The 20,175-nt window shown below is 38.3% G+C and overlaps 3 protein-coding genes across 4 annotated transcripts; 2 read left to right on the plus strand and 1 right to left on the minus strand.

Moving 5' to 3' along the window:
• The first annotated feature begins 1,925 nt into the window (after positions 1-1,925).
• Positions 1,926-7,157, plus strand: LOC141908868 (A disintegrin and metalloproteinase with thrombospondin motifs 9-like). Of its 2 annotated transcripts, none has more exons than XM_074799108.1 (5): positions 1,926-2,374; positions 2,705-2,735; positions 4,687-4,964; positions 6,014-6,184; positions 6,462-7,157. In XM_074799108.1, the coding sequence occupies exons 1-5, from the start codon at positions 2,072-2,074 to the stop codon at positions 6,603-6,605; spliced, it is 927 nt and encodes a 308-aa protein (XP_074655209.1). In that variant the 5' UTR covers positions 1,926-2,071; the 3' UTR covers positions 6,606-7,157. The 2 variants fall into 2 exon arrangements, with proteins under 2 accessions (XP_074655209.1, XP_074655210.1); XM_074799109.1 differs by having other exon boundaries at positions 6,014-6,195; positions 6,462-6,601.
• On the minus strand, positions 6,903-7,904 carry LOC141909203 (putative G-protein coupled receptor 139). Its single transcript, XM_074799589.1, has one exon. It carries the CDS (start codon positions 7,902-7,904, stop codon positions 6,903-6,905), a length of 1,002 nt encoding a protein of 333 aa, XP_074655690.1.
• A 7,878-nt stretch (positions 7,905-15,782) lies between these two features.
• On the plus strand, positions 15,783-18,755 carry LOC141909205 (A disintegrin and metalloproteinase with thrombospondin motifs 9-like). The gene is made up of 5 exons (XM_074799590.1): positions 15,783-16,076; positions 16,879-16,909; positions 17,331-17,611; positions 17,993-18,163; positions 18,517-18,755. Exons 1-5 carry the CDS (start codon positions 15,783-15,785, stop codon positions 18,706-18,708), a joined length of 969 nt encoding a protein of 322 aa, XP_074655691.1. The 3' UTR covers positions 18,709-18,755.
• Positions 18,756-20,175: the final 1,420 nt, after the last annotated feature.

Consider the following 20,175-nt stretch of genomic DNA (forward strand, 5'->3'; position numbering starts at 1 on the left):
GTATTGATTTGTTTCCTATATTGTTTCCAGAGAAATCTAGTATTAGATTTAAGACATATGATAAACTAATTAATATTCTATAATCCAGATCTCGTTGTTTGTACAAATCAAAGAGGAATGATTATACAGTTAATATCCAACAACACGTGAACTGGATTCACTGGATTCTCTAGAAACTGTACCGTATTATACCGTAGTACATTATGGTCCTATACATGTAAAAATATAGTCGATATTGGTGGTACTTTATACATCTAAACAATAGAATTATAGTATCTTTTCTTAAATTCTGGGTGGAGGTATTTTGGACACATATGAGGGTATTCTGGGTGGAGGGATTCTTCTGGGTGTGGGATATTTGGGCGGCGGTATTGGACGTTTCCCCATTTCAACGAATCTTTTTTTGTTTCCAGACCGCTGGGTTTGAGTAGAATTTTCGCATTCGGGTGTCGAGTTTAATCCTCCAATGTTCTGTCACCCATTCACTTCTTGCCTTACGTACATTTTTGAGCCATAAGTATTATGACACAGCGGAAATAGTTGTAAGTTTTCACAAATTTGTTATTTCTCTTATTTCTGTATGATAAACTGTAATTTCAACTCCTAAATGTAAACCTTTTATGCCGTTTTCTTGCGTTTAGGCGTTTCTTTGGCATGAAATTTGGTCTAGTTTGTTTTATATCTACCGTAAATTTAATGTGCTTGTAATCTGCTGTAAATTTTGCACACAACGAAATTGAAATAAGAATTTTGTCTGTAATTAATAATAGTCTGGAGTTATCTGGTTACGTAACTATTTTGTTATGAAATACATTCTTATTATTGCCGTTTTTGTAATTTTGTGTAGTAGTCAACTACTTTCGACGTTCGATTTCTAGATTCATTAAACAGGTCCGTTAACTAACCACCGCTGGTTGTTTGTCTGTCTGGTTTGTAGTTCGTTTGTCGTTGGTGTTGTTTGGTTCGTCCCATATCGGTGGAGACCTCGATCATATTTTCGAATGCAAAAACGCGTTCGATGCCAATCTCAGAAAAATCCCATCCCCTCCTATATATACATCAATGAGTCATCAAATATGCAAGCCACTCTGGGCCACTTCAAGTCCAGTATAGCGTGGAATAGTTCCCCGCTCAAAGATACATTTTTAGAAAAGGAATAATTCGGCTTCGAAATACTTTTCAAGACAAACCGACAAACCGACATACCGACAAACCGACGAACCGACATACTCGTAGTCCCTCGATCCAGCCACGGATAATCCACGGAAAAACCCTGTCCCTCGATCCTAGCCACATTTTATAAGGGTAATCCACGCAACCACGCCGCCCCTCGATCCTAGCCACTTTATATGAGGGCAATCGGCGGGTAATCCACCCATATACCCAGCCCCTCGATCCCAGCCACTTTATATAAGGGTAATCCATGCACCACACAGCCCCTCGATCTCAGCCAATTTATACAAGGGTAATCCAGGTATATACCCAGCCCCTCGATCCCAGCCACTTTATATAAGTGTAATCCACGCACGGATTTGTCGGTTCGTCGGTATGCCGGTTTTTCGGTTCGTCGGTTTTTCGGTATGTCGGTTTGTCGGTTCGTCGGTTTTTCGGTATGTCGGTTTGTCGGTTGGTCGGTTTGTCGGTTCGTCGGTTTGTCGGTATGTCGGTTTTTCAGTATGTCGGTTCGTCGGTTCGTCGGTTGGTCGGTTTGTCGGTATGTCGGTTCGTCGGTACGTCGGTTTGTCGGTTTGTCGGTTCGTCGGTTCGTCGGTTTGTCGGTATGTCGGTATGTTCGCACGTCCCTATGGCGTAATGTCGTAAGATTCAACCAGTCCAATATTGGCGGATTAATTCCAAATACCAGTCCAATGTGATAAGTCTCTGCTGGAACTATTTAATGCTATAATGGACTTGAGCCATGACGTTCACACGATACAATATTATCATAGACGGGAAAAATCAATAATATTTCTTCGATAGTCGACGTTAGTTCGTGCAGAGATGCCCCAACTGAATGGATAAACAGTATTCGTATCCACCAGTGCGCTGGTAGTGGTAAACTTCGCCTTAGATGAAACTCCTTCGTCTAAACAACAAAATGCGAGTTTTCGCTGTCATTTTACTCTTTTCGGTGATTCACTGTTCAGTTTCTAAGATAAGTCAACATTTCGGAGCGTCGTCGAATTCTGCAGTACGCGGGCCGTATATTGCCGAGCACAGGAACATTTCCAACTTCGAATGCGTCACGAGATGTTTGAAAAGAAAAGTTTGTTTATCATTTAATGTTAATGAAACTTTGTGTCAGTTGAGTTCAAAATTACCAGATGGAGCCGTGGATTTGCGAGTAAAAGACGGTACTATATTTCAATTCAGGGTAAGTTGTAAGAAAGCGAAATTCGTTTCTTGAATCAAAGACCAAATAGTTAATTTATCTAGTTTCATCTTAACGGCAAAGAAAGATATTATTTCCATCTTTTCACATTATCTTAATTTATATACAGCTTAAATGAATGTGCAGCTTTTATTCAGGTAGACAATTTTGTTTTACAATTTTGTTTGGTTTTGCTGTTAAACAATGCAAATCAGTTGAACGGGATCTAACGGACTTGAATAGAAGATTTGAAGGATTCGAAGAGCGAAATCTGGACGCAGATTTCTCTTTTTTGCTATTACGGTTGAATACGATTTTTTCAACTCATTTCAGTGTGCTGGTGATATATATTGTAACCGATATGGTAAGTGTGCTTTGTCATCTTTTCAAAGCATTAATATGCACAAACCTCTATTTACTGATGAGGAAAAAACAAACAGCAATGTCAATAATTCTAACGCCAGTCGAGTTGAGGTTTCCGGAGAAGTATGAATAGGTATCGTGATTTCGAGTGGCAACCGGTATTCTTATGAATTTCCCTTCTGGCTATCGTAAATATACGGAAGCGATAAAGGGCCTCGAGTTGTCGCGTTCCGACTCGACAAGTCGCCATATTTATGTCGATATATCGCGTCAAGTCGACATGAATATGTCGACATATCGTGACGTTTTCACGACAAATTTCGCTTTTTTACGGAAGCGATAAGGGGCCTCGAGATGTCGCGTTCCAACTCGACAAGTCGTCATATTTATGTCGACATACCGCGATATATCGCGTCAAGTCGACATGAATATGTCGATATATCGTGACGTTTTGACGACATATTTCGTTTTCTCGACCATTTTCCTCGCGACAAGTCGACATATTCATGACGACTTGAAACTCAGTCGTCATATTACTGGCGTCCTCATCTTACATTTAGTCATGTCTTCAAATGACGGCTTGTCCCGTGGAAAATGAGCGAAAAAGCGAAATTTGTCGTGAAAACGTCACGATATGTCGACATATTCATGACGACTTGACACGATATATCGCGATATATCGACATAAATATGGCGACTTGTCGACTTTGAACGCGACAACTCGAGGCCCCTTATCGCTTCCGTACTTTTTCGCCCATTTTGCACGGGACTACGGAAGCGATAAGGGGCCTCGAGATGTCGCGTTCCAACTCGACAAGTCGTCATATTTATGTCGACATACCGCGATATATCGCATCAAGTCGACATGAATATGTCGATATATCGTGACGTTTTGACGACATATCTCGTTCTCTCGACCACTTTCCTCGCGACAAGTCGACATATTCACGACGACTTGAAACTCAGTCGTCATTTCACTGGTGTCCTCATCTTACATTTAGACATGTCTTCAAATGACGGCTTGTCCCGTGGAAAATGGGCGAAAAAGCGAAATTTCTCGTGAAAACGTCCCGATATGTCGACATATTCATGTCGACTTGATGCGATATATCGCGATATATCGACATAAATATGGCGACTTGTCGAGTTGGTACGCGACATCTCGAGGCCCCTTATCGCTTCCGTACGGGACAAGCCGTCATTTGAAGACACGTCGAAATGTAAGATGAGGACGCCAGTGATATGACGACTGAGTTTCAAGTCGTCATGAATATGTCAACTTGTCGCGAGGAAAGTGGTCGAGAAAACGAAATATGTCGTCAAAACGTCACGATATATCGACATATTCATGTCGACTTGATGCGATATATCGCGATATATCGACATAAATATGGCGACTTGTCGAGTTGGTACGCGACATCTCGAGGCCCCTTATCGCTTCCGTACGGGACAAGCCGTCATTTGAAGACACGTCGAAATGTAAGATGAGGACGCCAGTGATATGACGACTGAGTTTCAAGTCGTCATGAATATGTCAACTTGTCGCGAGGAAAGTGGTCGAGAAAACGAAATATGTCGTCAAAACGTCACGATATATCGACATATTCATGTCGACTTGACGCGATATATCGCGGTATGTCGACATAAATATGACGACTTGTCGAGTTGGAACGCGACATCTCGAGGCCCCTTATCGCTTCCGTATAAATTGGTTAAAACGATGTCCTAAAATGCGAGCTCATTCAGTCCCAACCAACGGATGAAAAAGTTATGCATCGATTGGTGTGAGCGGGAACCTCATCATCGAGATATCAAGAATCTGCAGTGTAGAAATAGGATAAACCAGAAAATATTGTACAAATTTGAATTTTGAGTCGAATATCAGTTGTTCAAAAGTGTTGTTTCGGCTTTGAATGAACTCTTATTCACGATGAGTGCCTTCATTTTTGTAGATATTCGCCTGTTTCCCAACCGTTGTAAACATTTAGTCGCTAATGGTATCACGGAGGATGGCACTTATCAACTTTATTTGAACGGTATTTTTAAAGAAAGCGTCGCCATTTATTGTTACAACATGTCGTCGAAAGCAGGACCTAAAGAATATCTAACTCTGCCAGCTGGAAAAGGCGCTAACTACGCGATTACATCAAAACCTAACATAAATCCTTACAGACGTTATTACGATATGTATTCGGAATCCTATTTCAGTAAAATTCGCCTTAATCTTGACGTGAGTATATCATAATATATAGTTAACTAAACGATTCTGTCATTATTACAAAAATATACGGAAGCGATAAAGGGCCTCGAGTTGTCGCGTTCCAACTCGACAAGTCGCCATATTTATGTCGACATACCGCGATATATCGCGTCAGGTCGACATGAATATGTCGATATATCGTGACGTTTTGACGACATATTTCGTTTTCTCGACCACTTTCCTCGCAACAAGTCGACATATTCATGACGACTTGAAACTCAGTCGTCATATCACTGGCGTCCTCATCTTACATTTAGACGTTTCTTCAAATGACGGCTTGTCCCGTGGAAAATGGGCAAAAAAGCGAAATTTGTTGTTAAAACGTCACGATAGGTCGACGTATTCATGTCGACTTGACGCGATATATTGCGATATATCGACATAAATATAGCGACTTGTCGAATTGGAACGCGACATCTCGAGTCCCTTTATCGCTTCCGTACTTCCGTAAAAATGGGAACAATGAATGAAAACGTTTTCATATAATCGGTTCCTATGATTTTGAATGATTCGATTGTATGAGTAAAAAGAATCAGAACCTTCGTACGGAAGCGATAAAGGGCCTCGAGATGTCGCGTTCCAACTCGACAAGTCGCTATATTTATGTCGATATACCGCGATGTATCGCGTCAAGTCGACATGAATATGTCGATATATCTTGACGTTTTGACGACATATTTCGCTTTCTCGACCACTTTCCTCGCGACAAGTCGACATATTCATGACGACTTACAACTCAGTCGTCATATTACTGGTGTCCTCATCTTACATTTAGACATGTCTTCAAATGACGGCTTGTCCCGTGGGTAATGGGCAAAAAAGCGAAATTTGTCGCGAAAACGTCACGATATGTCGACATATTCATGTCGACTTGACGCGATATATCGCGATATGTCGACATAAATATGGCGACTTGTCGAGTTTGAACGCGACAACTCGAGGCCCTTTATCGCTTCCGTACCTTCGTCTAAAAAAACTTCTCAAAACGTTGAAATGCCAATGTTATTTTTGCGCTCCAGACACTATATGTCATTAACGACGATTTCACGTTCGCGGACACGTCAAAACGGTTGGCCAAACGTCCATCCAACTGGAAACCAGCGAGGTACGGCGAGGCCAAGTCGTGCAGCAAAACTGATGGAGCTGCGCGTATAAACTTGTCTGGTACAGGATACCGAATTGCTCCCGGTGTGAGTAAATAGTAATTATCAGCTATTCATTTTTCAATTTCGTTTCATTGAAATTCCAGAAAACACAGAAAAATTCTATGTTGTATACCTAATACGCGCGCTAATCATCTTTTTATTATATCTATTCATTTTTCAATTTCCATGTTATCAAAATTCTCCTGTACACCGAAGAAATATATCTGTATGACTTTTCATGCTCGCTGACTTCGGGTGAAAGTTATCTAGCGGTCGATTTCTAGAAATCTGCAATGATATAGACATGTATTCATCAATTCAGATTGACTGGAAGGCTTCTGGATACGCTAACGTCATCGCAGAGAAAAGAATATGGGCAAACCGTCAAAATGTATTACTTAAATGCCGTGCTTGGTGTGGAGGTTGTTCGCCGACCAAACGACTGAAACTCGAACGAATCCGATAACCATCGAATCCAAACTTATGATTCGAATAAGCTACAGCTACTAGACTAGACGCCATTTTGATAGGGTACTGTTGTCGTGTAATTGTTGAGTCATTCTCTTCTCCTTTTTTAAAACTAATTTGTGACGCGTGGCATATTTCATTGGGACATGGATGGATTTTGACAGTTTTAGCACCCTTCAAACCGTGTAAATTTCTATAGTTATCAGTCATGTAAATTTATGTCTCTAATTCGCAACAATGCGATACGAAAGCGATATAAAAACCTGTGTTAATGAGATCGGTGTAGAATGATGTCTTACAAATGTTTCCTCGTTAAGGCGAATAACGCCTTAACCTCGTCTCTATACTTGTCGAACGAAAAAGCGTATATCACGAAGTTTAACGCGTAGTTAAAGCAGCTAACGGTCGTCGCGAATGAATTCAAAACCCAGAGAAAATGAGTGACGTCTGGATGTGACCAGCCGTCAAACGCACGCGCCAAATGATGGAAAAGTGCAGCCGTGATGTTGTAAGGTGTAATGAATACAAAATAAACCGTTGATACCGCTAACAGATTTATTATACATTTCCTTTCATTTTTGTCTGATCCAGTTGTTTGCTTTGATTCACTCCACGCGTTTTGGCTTCGCCTGACGCCGATAATGATGAAAATATTCAGCGTCAAAACGGCGATCCACGGAATCGTGTGGTTGTACACGTGGCCCTTGAGTCCTAAGGGGACGCGTAACCACACCGGAAGAATTCGACTGTTCCACTCGCAATGAGGGATTTCAGTTTGCGCCCCGCGTATGATCCCCATCACGGCGGGTAATTCTACGTTTGTGACGAGAGCTACGACGACCAAAACGACGAGGAATCGTTTACGACGGCTCGTAGTCATCGACGTGCGACGAAACGGCGCCCAGACGCTGACGCACCGTTCAACCGAAAACGACAGGATGATCCATGCCGATAGCCAAGCGGCGCCCCACCACAAATAGACGGTCGTTTTGCAGAGGAAGTTCGTGACGAGAATATGAACGGGCGTGCCGACGACGATCAAAAGATGGTCGAGCCACCATAGAATACCCATAGAGAACAGAACGCAGGTATCGGTGCACGCTAACAGAAATAGGTACTGCACGCTGGCGCTGTCGATTCTCCTCCAAAGACGAGGGAAAACGATCAACGAAACGACATTACCGAAAATACCGATTACAACCGTAACCGGGTGCACGTATTTGATACAGATTATAAGACCGAATTCAATGGCTGAATATCGGCTGCGCTGATGAAAACTGCTTCCGTTGCCGAACATGATCAATTATTGAGATACGGTACTCGCTCAGAAAAAATATTTCGGGACATTAACGCGACGTTGTATAACGATTATGTATCAGGATGCGCTTTGTCTAATAACATGAAACTGCGAGGCATAATTGACTAATCGGCGCTAATTACAACGAAGAGACTCTCTTGCCTACAAGCAAACGAAGTCACGCGACGACGGTACGAAATAACCAAATGGAAATAGCTGGAAACGCTGAAAAGTGAATACTGACCGTAATGATGATCAGACGAAATGTATGAAATCCCAGAGCCCCTCGTACCATGTTATATAATGTATATAGTAACGACTAATGTAAACGATTTCAAAGAGGCTAGTATAAGATTTGATTGAAGTTTTGCAATAAGAATAAATGCTCAATCTTATATTTGTGTTGGACACCATATCATCCATGCATCCATGCATCCATCCATGCTAATCATTTTTAAAAATTCGACTTTTAGACTTTTATAGTACGTCGAATTTTTAAGGCCAGGGTAAAGCGTGATGCGCAAGCTGTCCAAGTCGTTATTTGCGTTATTCAGTGATGGCTAGTTAGTAGTCAAGCTTCCAGATCCTATCTTTCAGAATGATACTGCACATTGTGAGGATTTTATGAAATTATCAGGGTTTGATGGTAACATACATGGCTTCAATTTCAGAAGCGGTACCCATACGCTCATCTGGGCCCGTTTTTAAAGATGGCCGCCATTTGTCCAAGCGTATGCTGAATACGATATAAATCACCGATTTCAGCAATCTTTAGTGTCTATTTTATGCTTTTGAGAACATTAAAAAACTGGGTTTTCGGACTCGAAAATTCAGCATAAAAACCTGTAGCAGCCATTTTTCAAGATGGCGGCCATTTTTGATTAATAACTCAGTCACATTTCCACAATCTTGTTGTTAATATATATAATATAGGCTTCACAACACAAACATTCGCAGGCTCTAAAAATTTCGATTGTTCGACGTAGAAAATTGTGGACGTTGAGCCATCTAGTGTGTACGGGTAGTTAATGAAGTAGAATTTTCAATTAGTAGAAGGCGACGTGCTGTCGAAGCGTTGCTGCCGAATGGACGCAAAAACAGAAACCTGTCAGTATTTGTCGATTAGGCTGTCATTTTTTATCGTTTGTAGTTGTAGCCCCTATATGAACAAAAATATATCCTCAACGGGGGAATCCGATATATCATTGTTTTTACATTATAAATTCGTATATGTATTAAAGTTGGTGCTGTTACATTTGGAAAATAATGGAAATATATATATATATATATAATGTAAGAAGCCGGTGATTATGTTATGTTATACTCAAGAGTTACACAAGAAAAAATCAACAAAAACAACGAGAAATAATGAAAAATATCACGACAAAAAGTAGAAATATCATGAACACGTTATCTATCTATATCTCAAAGTGAGGAGTAATGTAAACGATGCTTTTTTTTCCTCGAAGAGAAATAATTTGTTGAAGAACCTTATGAAAATTTATGAAAATGTTAGTGTTGTACTACATGGAATATGCGATGAATCTATAGGCAGCTACATGTATATGTAACTTGCTGATGTTAATTTACTGTAATATAGTGAACGTACAGATTTAAGATGAAAGGGATGCATTCCAAATGACATTGGATTTTAAAACTGTACTTTTAAGTTTTTCAGATCGCTATCAAATGCTACGATGGATTTGGTCAAGTACAAGAACACATAGAATGGACATGAGATGTTGAATCGACAGAATTGTTCATCTATCAATTTTGATTACTCTAGGGTTTTTATGTACCTTATAAAGACCGAAATATTCTTACAATGACATACATATAAACAGACACCTATGATAGACTATATTGTATAATATAGAAAAGCTAGTTCCTTATGGGTCCATGAATCTAAGGGGGAGCTGAAGCGTCCTGGGGACACCTTTGTAAAAACAATATTTTTTCGAAGTTCTCAATCAGAGTAATTTCAGTCGGAATAAACTAAGTTGTCTTATGTAGTTAAAAGTGATTGAGGAAATGAAAAATGTCCCCAGGATTCTTCCGTACGAATCAGATATATTCAAGTTATTTTTGTTCCAACTTGACTATATTTTTGTCTCAAATATTATCTAAAAAGTAGTCACCTTGGTATGAAAATCTGCAGTCATATGGAGGTGTGTATGCATTTTACCAAAAATTCATATTATGAATTTTTGATTTTACATACATTTCAAATAGTCAAATTCAATTTTTAATCCGAGTTTCCTCTTTGAGTTTCCAATCTTTTAAGCTTTTGAAAATTGCTGCAATGACAAAAACAATATTGCAGCATTCGGCAATCGAAATATCCACCTGTCGTATAAATTTTAGGTATAGAATACATATTTTACATCCGTGTATACGTTTTTTCAGTGCGACGGCGATATCTACTGCATAGAATAGAATATATTCTATTGCACACGAAAGTACATTTGCTTAGAGCCAAAAGACATTAAAAAATGAATGTCAATACAATATCAGGACAATATCAGAAGCAAAATTATGTTGTATTTTGGATAGGCAATAGCCAAGGCTAATATCTCTCCAAGATTACACTTCACAGTTAATGTGTGACAAAAAATGACAAAGCAATGTTATTCAAAATATTTGAGACCTCTTCGTATAAATAAGGCAAGCTTTCGGAGTTTTACATCTGATGATCTAAATAAATCTACAAATTTATGTTATTGTGGGTTATCTACAAAGTACAAGCTAAAAAGGTCTCGACGGAAATTGGCAAAAAACGGACAAACAGATATGAAATGAAATTCGTCATAGACAACTCGCATATTACACGTTGTGCAAAGTCTGTGCACACGTGGGACACGGTTATACCTCCCAGTTTCAATAGGGAAGCGGTGGTTCGAACATCGAAATAATAATAATAATAAATTTATTTCCACAATAAAATTACAACATGTCATAAAGAGATATACAAATATGAAATGTTTTAATATAATGTGGAGGAGATTAGATGAAGCCAATGAACGCTTATAAAATCTCTAATCCCCTAGCATACACCGATTCACTCAACTCATACACACATGCAGTCGTACACCTTCACCCAACATGCACCCACACACGTAGTCACTCAGGCGGTCAATCACACTATCTTTCATTCACTCTTACAATCTGGTAATAGATGACAGATACAGACAGATTAATTACAAATTCATTAGATACAATTTAAGTTTTCTTTTGAAAGTATCTATACACGACAGTTGTTTTAAAATCTACAAAGGCTTATCCTTAAATCGTCTGACAATTGAGTAAGATAAGTTTCAAATCCCCATTCCGTTTTGAATATCTTATATAAATCAGCAATACTAGAAATGCTACACTGATCCCTCCAATATTGAATGAATTGGTCCTTTAATCGTAGTGACAGACTTTGCGCTACATAATCGGGGTTATGCGGGGTTTGGTCGTACCAAAAATGTCCAAGGCCGTTTGTTATAAGCGTGTTTTGGATGAAAACTAACAAGGAACCACATTCTGCAGACTTTAGTATAACATGCGATATTTTAGATGATAATTTATTGCTATTACGCAGTTTAGCCCAGAACTTCATTAATCTAATTTTTATAATAATTTCAAGTGGAAAACGCCCTATCTCTCCATACGCAAAAATGGTAGGAGTTGACTCCTTTAGCTTCCAAAGGTACTTAACAAATTTCAATATGACGATATTGTGAGTACGAACACTCCACAAACGGAAGCTAATATTAAATTATTGATACAAAGGGCACGAAAAAGCGGACTTTCGACTTTTTCGAGCATATTGTGAAGCACGCCGTAAAAACGGACGAGATTACCTATGTAATATGAATTAGTGTTTTTATCTCCTTTATATGAGTACATGAATATTCCAGCTGATTTTTACCTCCCCGAACTCTTGAATTATTCAATAAACCAAATCGACTAAAAATCCTAAAATTGGTCTCTTTTACAAAATTCGATTGTCGTGAAGTCTGCATCCAGTGCATACACCTATTACTTTAAGGTGCATAGTTTATGAGTACCATATACCAACTTGAAGTTGAACCAACCATAAGAACCATATACGATAAACCAATGTATAACACTGCATTCTTTGTTTTTCCCCAGACCTGGCTGAGTGTTACTGACGATTTTGCATTTGCAGAGACGTCAAAACGACTACCATCAGTTTAAAAGTACTGGCGGTTAGGTTCTTGTAGACCTGCGTTTGACAACAGTTCATGTAAACAAGATGATAAATTGAGGTTTACCTCGGTATCTTAGCAATGATTACGTTCAGGGATCATATTTTCCTATACAAATTAATTTCATCTATCAAAATCTATGGACAAAACAAATGCATGCTTCAAGGGCATATTTAACACTGATGGCATCCGAGGTCACCGTAAGCAAAATGATGCAACGGCACTGTTGATATGTATTTTCATTTCAAATTTTTTCTTGTTAACAAAACACGAGGGATTATTGTTTAAACCTTCAGGAATGCCTGGGTGGCTGAAGGTAACGATGCTTAAATAACCTATCGGACCGCCGCCAAATCATCGATGTTAAGTGCATCGGCAATTGCGGAATGTGCCGCCCGAACGCTCCTTTGAAACTCGTCCGTAACCGAGAATCTCCTTAAAGGCTGGAACTGAGCACAGGAATTCCAGCCAATTAGAGACCGAATATACATAGTACCGTTAGCATCATTAGTTTGATGTCACAAACATTCAATTTCAAGTAGTTTCAAACGCAAACCGAACCCAGGAAGAAAGACACTCTAAATATTTGGATGGATATATGAAAGCTGTGGGTACTGGAGTGTGTAATGGGTAGTGTAGTGTGATCTGTGTGCATTTGTGGCCAGGACACAGATCACATTCACCAAGAACCTTAGTGTCTGATGTACCACAGTGGTTACACAGGATCGTAGAGGAACGTAGATACACTGTGGAGACAGCCACACTGCCAGGACTGGGTGAAAGATCACATTGTTCAATGGGGTTTGGTCCAGGACTCGCGAGATTTTCAACAACACGGAAGTAACGTGTAATAAATGATGACTTGAATTGCATGACTTCCTACCACACCCCTCATTATTGTTGGAAAACTAAACGTTCGGCACTGATTAAAAATTAGTAATAACATTTTAGAAATGGCCAGAATTTTAACTTAGGTTCTATCTCATTTCTATTTTACAATTGCGATTGGTATGATTTTTTTTAAACGGCCGTTAAGGCTTCGTGTTTCGGCTGCAATTCACTGCAAATAGTTACGCAACTATGCACATTTCAGTGTTTTTGGCAGCTGTACACTCAATCGGCACCGTTCGTGACTAGCTTCGCTGCGGAATTATCATTAATTAACATCGCCATATCACATCATCAACTTATATTGTGCCTTAAAACCCTAACAGCCGAAATAATTGAAATGCACACACGATTTCTATCATTGAAAATTGAGAGAGTGGCCATGTTTGTGTTTGCTGCTTCGCGTAAATCCCGCGCGGTGGCGCAACCGCGCGGAGTGGGGATCGTGGAAAACCGACTTTGTCATTTATAGAAAAACTAAATTTGAATCGTGATCAGGATATTGATACTTTACTGAATTTATTCATAATACTATACGCAGATGATACAGTTATTCTTGCTGAGGATGCGAAATCTCTTCAGCTACACTTAGATACCTTATTTGAATATTGCGCGGCTAATGGTCTCACTGTTAACTCAGAGAAAACTAAAGTACTAGTATTTGCGCGAAGTAAATCCCGGATAAAAACGATTTCGAAATTTATGTTTGGTGATCAAGAGTTAGAGGTAGTTGAAGATTATGTTTATCTCGGAGTAAAATTCAATTGGAATGGTAACTTTGCTAAGGCAAAAAGTATCTTTACGATAAAGCTATGAGAGCTATGTTTTCGATCGTTCAAAAAGGCAGACGTTTGAAATTTCCCATAGATGTTATGTTTAAATTATTTGATACGTGTGTTGCTCCAATAGCCATGTATGGGTGTGAGATCTGGGGATACGAAAATCTTGATTTATTAGAAAATATTCATTGCTTCTTCTGTAAAATCTTAATGAAAGTGACGAAATATTCTCGCAACTTACAAGTTTTATCAGAGCTAGGACGTTACCCCTTGAATTTAGATGTTAGACGCAGGATGATTAACTTTTGGGTTAAAACAGTATCTGGAAAGCAAACCAAACTTAATTCAATACTCTATAAAATATCTTTCAATTTATTTTTAAGGGATAAATTTAAGAGCCCTTGGTTATCATATATAAAGAAAACGTTTGATGACTGTGGTTTGTCCTGCATTTGGACGCAGCAATTCACGACTAACAGTAAATCTTTTTCAAAACGAATAAAACAGATACTCCGTGACCAGCACCTTCAAGAAACTGTATCTGCCATAAATACTAATCCGATATACACTAACTTTAGGCAATATAAAAATGATATTAGGTTAGAGAAGTATATAATAGAACTTGGTGATGACTTAGGAACTAGTTTATTTGAATTCAGGGTCGGGTCCTATATTTTACCTGTGAACAAATTTTCAAACCTTCATTTAGACAGAGCCGATAGAATATGCCCCACTTGTAATACTTTAGGTGACGAATCCCATTTTCTGTTTGACTGTACCTTACTTAACGAACAACGCAAAAACTTTTTGAATTTGAATACCTTAAATACCCTTGATATTCTGAAAAACCCAACGGTCAACTTAGCTAAATTCATTAAGACCGGCTTAGATGTATATAGATCCCTCCAATAGTATATATAGTATTGTAAATAGTTGATGTATATAATAGTATATATAGTATTGTAAATAGTTGATGTATATATATATTTCGTTACGTTTTCATTCTCTAAATTTTAATCACTTCAGTGTTGTTTTGTAAATATTTGTATATACATGTGTAATAATTTTCCTCCATATACCATGGAAATGGTTGGAGTGTAAATAAATCGTAATCGTAATCGTAATCGGGCCGATACGTCCAGCACGGCAGATGACTGGAACGAATATCTAGCAACGAAATTCGTAGAATCTATGGTGTGAGCGGCTCTATATGATGTCACTAGCACATTGTACTCAAAAACGAACCAGAAAGATAAATATCTTATAGAAATAACCTTTCAGCTGGAAATATATTTCCCAATAATTCAAAGTAACTTGAATTTATTTTTGAAATGCTTATCAGGTGACCATCTGAGCCGGTGCAGTTGCTAGTAATCGTAACCGATATAAGCAGGGAAGCAACTGGTCGGATCTCATATCCCAGTAGTTGGCAGTTTTTTTTAATCGAAGCGCAGTCGACATAAGCTGGGCTGCGATCACGGTTGCTCTCAGTTGCGTCGGTAGGAGTAGGTAGGCGTCGCGTCGCTTGTCGACATAAGCCAGCCTTTACAGATACGGAGAAGCTCGATTTGAAAGTCTGAAAGGTCAAGTCGGTAATATTGCAAAGGAAAGATGTCTTGATGGAAGATTTTCTCGTTTTCTATTTTGTCGTGCGCGTTATCTTATCATGCGATGTATAAATAGGTAAATGCACGGGAGCATGGATTAATGACTTATTAACTGGTAAACTACAAGGGACATCGTTCGAACCATGTTGAAAAAAACTACCAAAATTGTTATATTTGTTCCATATTTGTTATTACGACGAACTACGAAGTTATGACGCCACCACACCAATAACCAATGAGAGCATGGGTGTAAAAGTTCTCTGCAAATATTGGTTATCACTAATGTTCTACAATATTTTTGTTTCTAATAAATGTTGACAAAATCTCGAAAAACATTCATTACATTAGCGGGAAACCTTGGTGCATGACGTTCCACTAGATAAAAAAATGAATTTCCATCTTTTGCGAGTTTTCTTGGTCAGTTTGCTCGTTTCGACGATTCGATGTAAGAAAGATTCTAAGAAAAGTCAGAATTTTGGAGCCTTACCAAATTCTGCGATACGCGGTCCGTATTTGGCCGAATACGGGAAAATCACGCAGATGGAATGCGCAAAAAGATGTATGAATAACAAAGATTGTACATCATTTAACTTTAATGATACTTTGTGTCAGTTGAGTTTTCATTTACCGTGTGAAGCAGCGGATTTAGATGCAGCAGATGGAACTGTTTTTCAATACACAGTAAGTACATCATATTATTACGCTTGACGGTGGCGAGAAAATTTGTCACGCTATGATCCTCTTAGATCACAACAGTGGTTAAATTCGGCACATGTAATGGGGGAAAATGGGACACCTAAGGGCATAACACTGGCGAAAATCACACACAAACTGGACCCAGTTCCACAGTTCTGAGTTAGAGTTAATTTTGAGTTAAAATCAGTTTATTTTCATTGTGTTAACTTTAGAGTTAGATCTAAACTCAGAACTGTGGGACTGTGTCCTGTTGAATATGTAACTTTAAAACAATCAAGTATTAGATTGTTTTGCGTTCTGCAGGGGGGCCGAGGGGGGGGGGTATTTTCTGGTTTGATCAACAATTTTCGGACGTTTAAAATGAAGCGCATATTTTACCACGTTTTGGATAAATAGATGAACCGATAGTTCATTATTACATTAGTATTGATAACTGCTAAGAAAAATGTGTTTCATTGCCACGGCTGACCTTATTTATGAAAACAATCCATGGCTTCATTGCCACGGCTGACCTTACTTATGAAAACAATCTATGGCCGAATGGAGCATGGATTTGTTAAAGGACGTGATAAGAATATGGACCTCTTTTTCGAGTGATAAGCTACAAAACTCGAAACGGCTAGAGTATCAATAAAGATAAGATAAATCAATTAGAAATAATTTGAATGATATGAAAATTCAATGAAATTTTTTCGTATCTGCATGAGATAATCAGAATCTACATTGTCCCAGAATATATCAGTAACGCTTGTCGATAAGAATAAATATGTGATGGTATATTTTTCAGTGCAATGGTAACAAGCACTGCATGCGATATGGTAAGTGATGAAAATTTAGTGCAATATTTTAGCTGCCGTAACAAGTAACAAGTGCCGTAATTTAGTGCATTTTAGCTGCCGTAACAATTGTGTATGGAATTTAGATTGGTACCGGTTGACTTTTTATTTCTCGCGCTGCTGATTCAGATTTGAATTTATCGCTCCAGGCGTTTAAGACTTGTTAGAACACCGAAATTCAAACGGGGGTGCCAGCGACCCCAATTTGGCTTAACGATTTTATAGATATGTCTAGATCTGTTGTAGCTTCAATAGTCTGGTACTATTTCCGTTGAAAATGATTTTTTAAACGTAATTTGACAGTTTTTGTCAAATAGAAAATGCATATGATGGATTTATTTAGAAAATCATCGTGATCGAGGTTTGTTGCGCATCATTACTGGCAGTCCATATTCTTTTTCAGATATCCGCCTGTTTCCAAATCGTTGCAAACATTTGGTCGCTAACGGTATCAAGGTCGATGGAAATTATCAACTTTTTCTAAATTGCATCTATAGAAGAGGCGTCACCATTTATTGTCATAATATGTCATCGGAAGAGGGACCCAAAGAATACATATCCTTTTATCGTGAAAACGAAGGGCAAAACTACGCGATAATATCGAAACCGCATTATTCCGCAAATACATCGGCGTACGATCTGTATTCTGAAACCTATTTCAGAAAATGTCGTATCGATCTAGACGTAAGTACATGCACAATTAATTTTCTTTCGTGGTTTAATGAAAATTTTTACGGCGAATTCGAAGCGCTTTCAACTAACGCACAAAATTAGTATTTGCGAAAAACACGTGGAAACGGACTGAAATGAAAGAAGTATATTTCAGTTTCAGGTAAATAACTGGACGATATAGATATTTGAAAGTATTTCGTAAAAGAAAACGAATATTATATTATATATATAGAGAAACGAACATGATCAAATATGTATAAGGGAAAAAGACAGACTCTGCTACTTGAGCACGCCGCTAACATGTAAATGATTTTCATGGAAGTGTTATTTCTTTCAGCGAAGTGTAACTTTTTGTAATGTACCCACGCATATGTCGTGTACTTTCTTCTACAGACACTCGAAGTTGTAACAGACGATTTCACATTCGCAAATACGTCAAATCGGTTACCAGTTCGTCCAGCCAATTGGAAACCAGTAAATTACGGGGAAGCTGGATCATGCAGCAGCACTGAGGGTGTTATTCGTATATCTGTGTATGGGACAGTTTGGCGTGTAGATAAATCTGTAAGTGTCTCATTATTATCGGTGTGGGATGAATCGAATCCATACAGAAAATTCATAGCGAAGGGTCGAATCAACAGATATTTTATCAGGTTTTTTATGCAGTAAAAACCGTTACAATAATGTTTATATACATTGAGGGGTTCTGTGTGAGTCGATGTGCAGTACGTCATCAATATAAGCGTATCAAAACTTAAAACCTTATAATGGATACATTTTGATTATTATTTTTGAAAGGATGTGTACTACGTCATCAATACATCGGGGCTAGACTGGTAGCCGGTCAATTCACTTCTATCATCGATATATTCAAATCCAAAATAACTTTTTATCATCAGTTATTTTTCTTGTTTCAGGTTGACTGGGTGGCTGAAGGAATCAACGCTAACATTACTTTCAAAGATATACCAGCATCGCGCAATAACATAACTATTAGATGCGTTGGGTATTGCGGAAGCTGTCGACCGAACGGCCCTTTGAAACTTGCCTATAATGGAATAATTGATCTTAAACCAAGATTGATCAGAAAGAACCGAACTGCTGATTAATGCTGAGTCATCAAGGCTACGAAATCATTTGTTCAGTTGTAAACAGTTTGAAGACAGTTCGCTACCAATTCATGTGTTTTCGAGCTAACGACTGGTAGACCGTGATGTACAGCGACATATCTATTGTAACCGATCACAGAAATAGGCTTTTTGCTTATTGTTTTATTATGCCGTATGGATTTATATTCAACATAACTTGAGTATTATTATCATTATCATATTAGCATCAACATTTGGGGTAAACCAAACTATGACCTACCGAATACTTCCGCTGATCGATGTATGACTTTTCTTTGAAATAAATACACAGTTCGTATTATCATTGCATCAACATTTAATTCGAGTCATTGGTCCCCTTGGCCTCAATTCGGATAAATATTGGTTATCCATACCATTTGCAATGTTGATAGTTGTTGGGAAATTATCGAAAAATATACACTCGGTAATTTGAAAGTAACGGACGAGGCGTGCACATCGCGGTCTCCGTGCAAGAAACCAAAATGAGTGTCCGAATTTTGCCGCGAGTTTTCTTAATAAGTTTGCTATTTTCATCGATACGATCTTCAAAAATCTCCAAGGTGCACCAAAATTTCGGAGGTTTATCAAATTCTGCGATACGCGGTCCATATTTGGCCGAATATGAGAAAATCACGCAGATGGAATGCGCCAAAAGATGTATGAATGACAAAGATTGTTCATCGTTTAATTTCAATGATACTTTGTGTCAGTTGAGTTTTCATTTGCCGTATGAAGCAGCGGATTTAGATACAGCAGATGGAACTGTCTTTCAATATAAAGTAAGTAGTATAATCTCACGCACGTAAGAGATATACAAATCATATTTTTAAGACACCTTTTTCACTCAGTTACCCTGTCCTGGGATGACTGTCATGTGCAACGTATTAGGCCTACTTTCTAAATAATAAATGGCCTAGACTATTCTTCGATTTTCTTGCTATCTTTTGATTTCGATCCTGATTAAATTTTGCTACGGAATTTGACATTTACATTAATAATTTTTTTCATATTCAAATTGTGGTGGCTATTCCACTTTTCTATCGTAATACGCGATAAACTGGCCAAGAATCGTCTTTCTATTTCGAATGAAACTACATGTAGCTAGCTTGAAAAATGACGTTTAGTTTGTTCTACCGACTACAAAGTCCTTAAGAAATGAAATATTCATTATTATCAATAAATACACAAACACCGTTACAATAACGTTTATTTGTCTATGAATATCTCAATAATCGGGTATACAATATCACATATTCTTTTTTCTGGCTACAAACTTTTTCAACCTAAATATTGCTCTTTCGCTTTATTTTTCTATCATATGCTGATTGAATTACAATCGAATATATCGTGAAACCACAGGGGCCTGGTGCAAAAATATGGTTCACCCTTGTTTCCGAGGTATACATTATTAAACCTAGGAAACTGGGGTCAAAATAATATGCGCCAGGC

Source organism: Tubulanus polymorphus, chromosome 7, assembly GCF_964204645.1.
Source record: "Tubulanus polymorphus chromosome 7, tnTubPoly1.2, whole genome shotgun sequence".
Classification (NCBI taxonomy): Eukaryota; Metazoa; Nemertea; class Palaeonemertea; order Tubulaniformes; family Tubulanidae; genus Tubulanus; species Tubulanus polymorphus.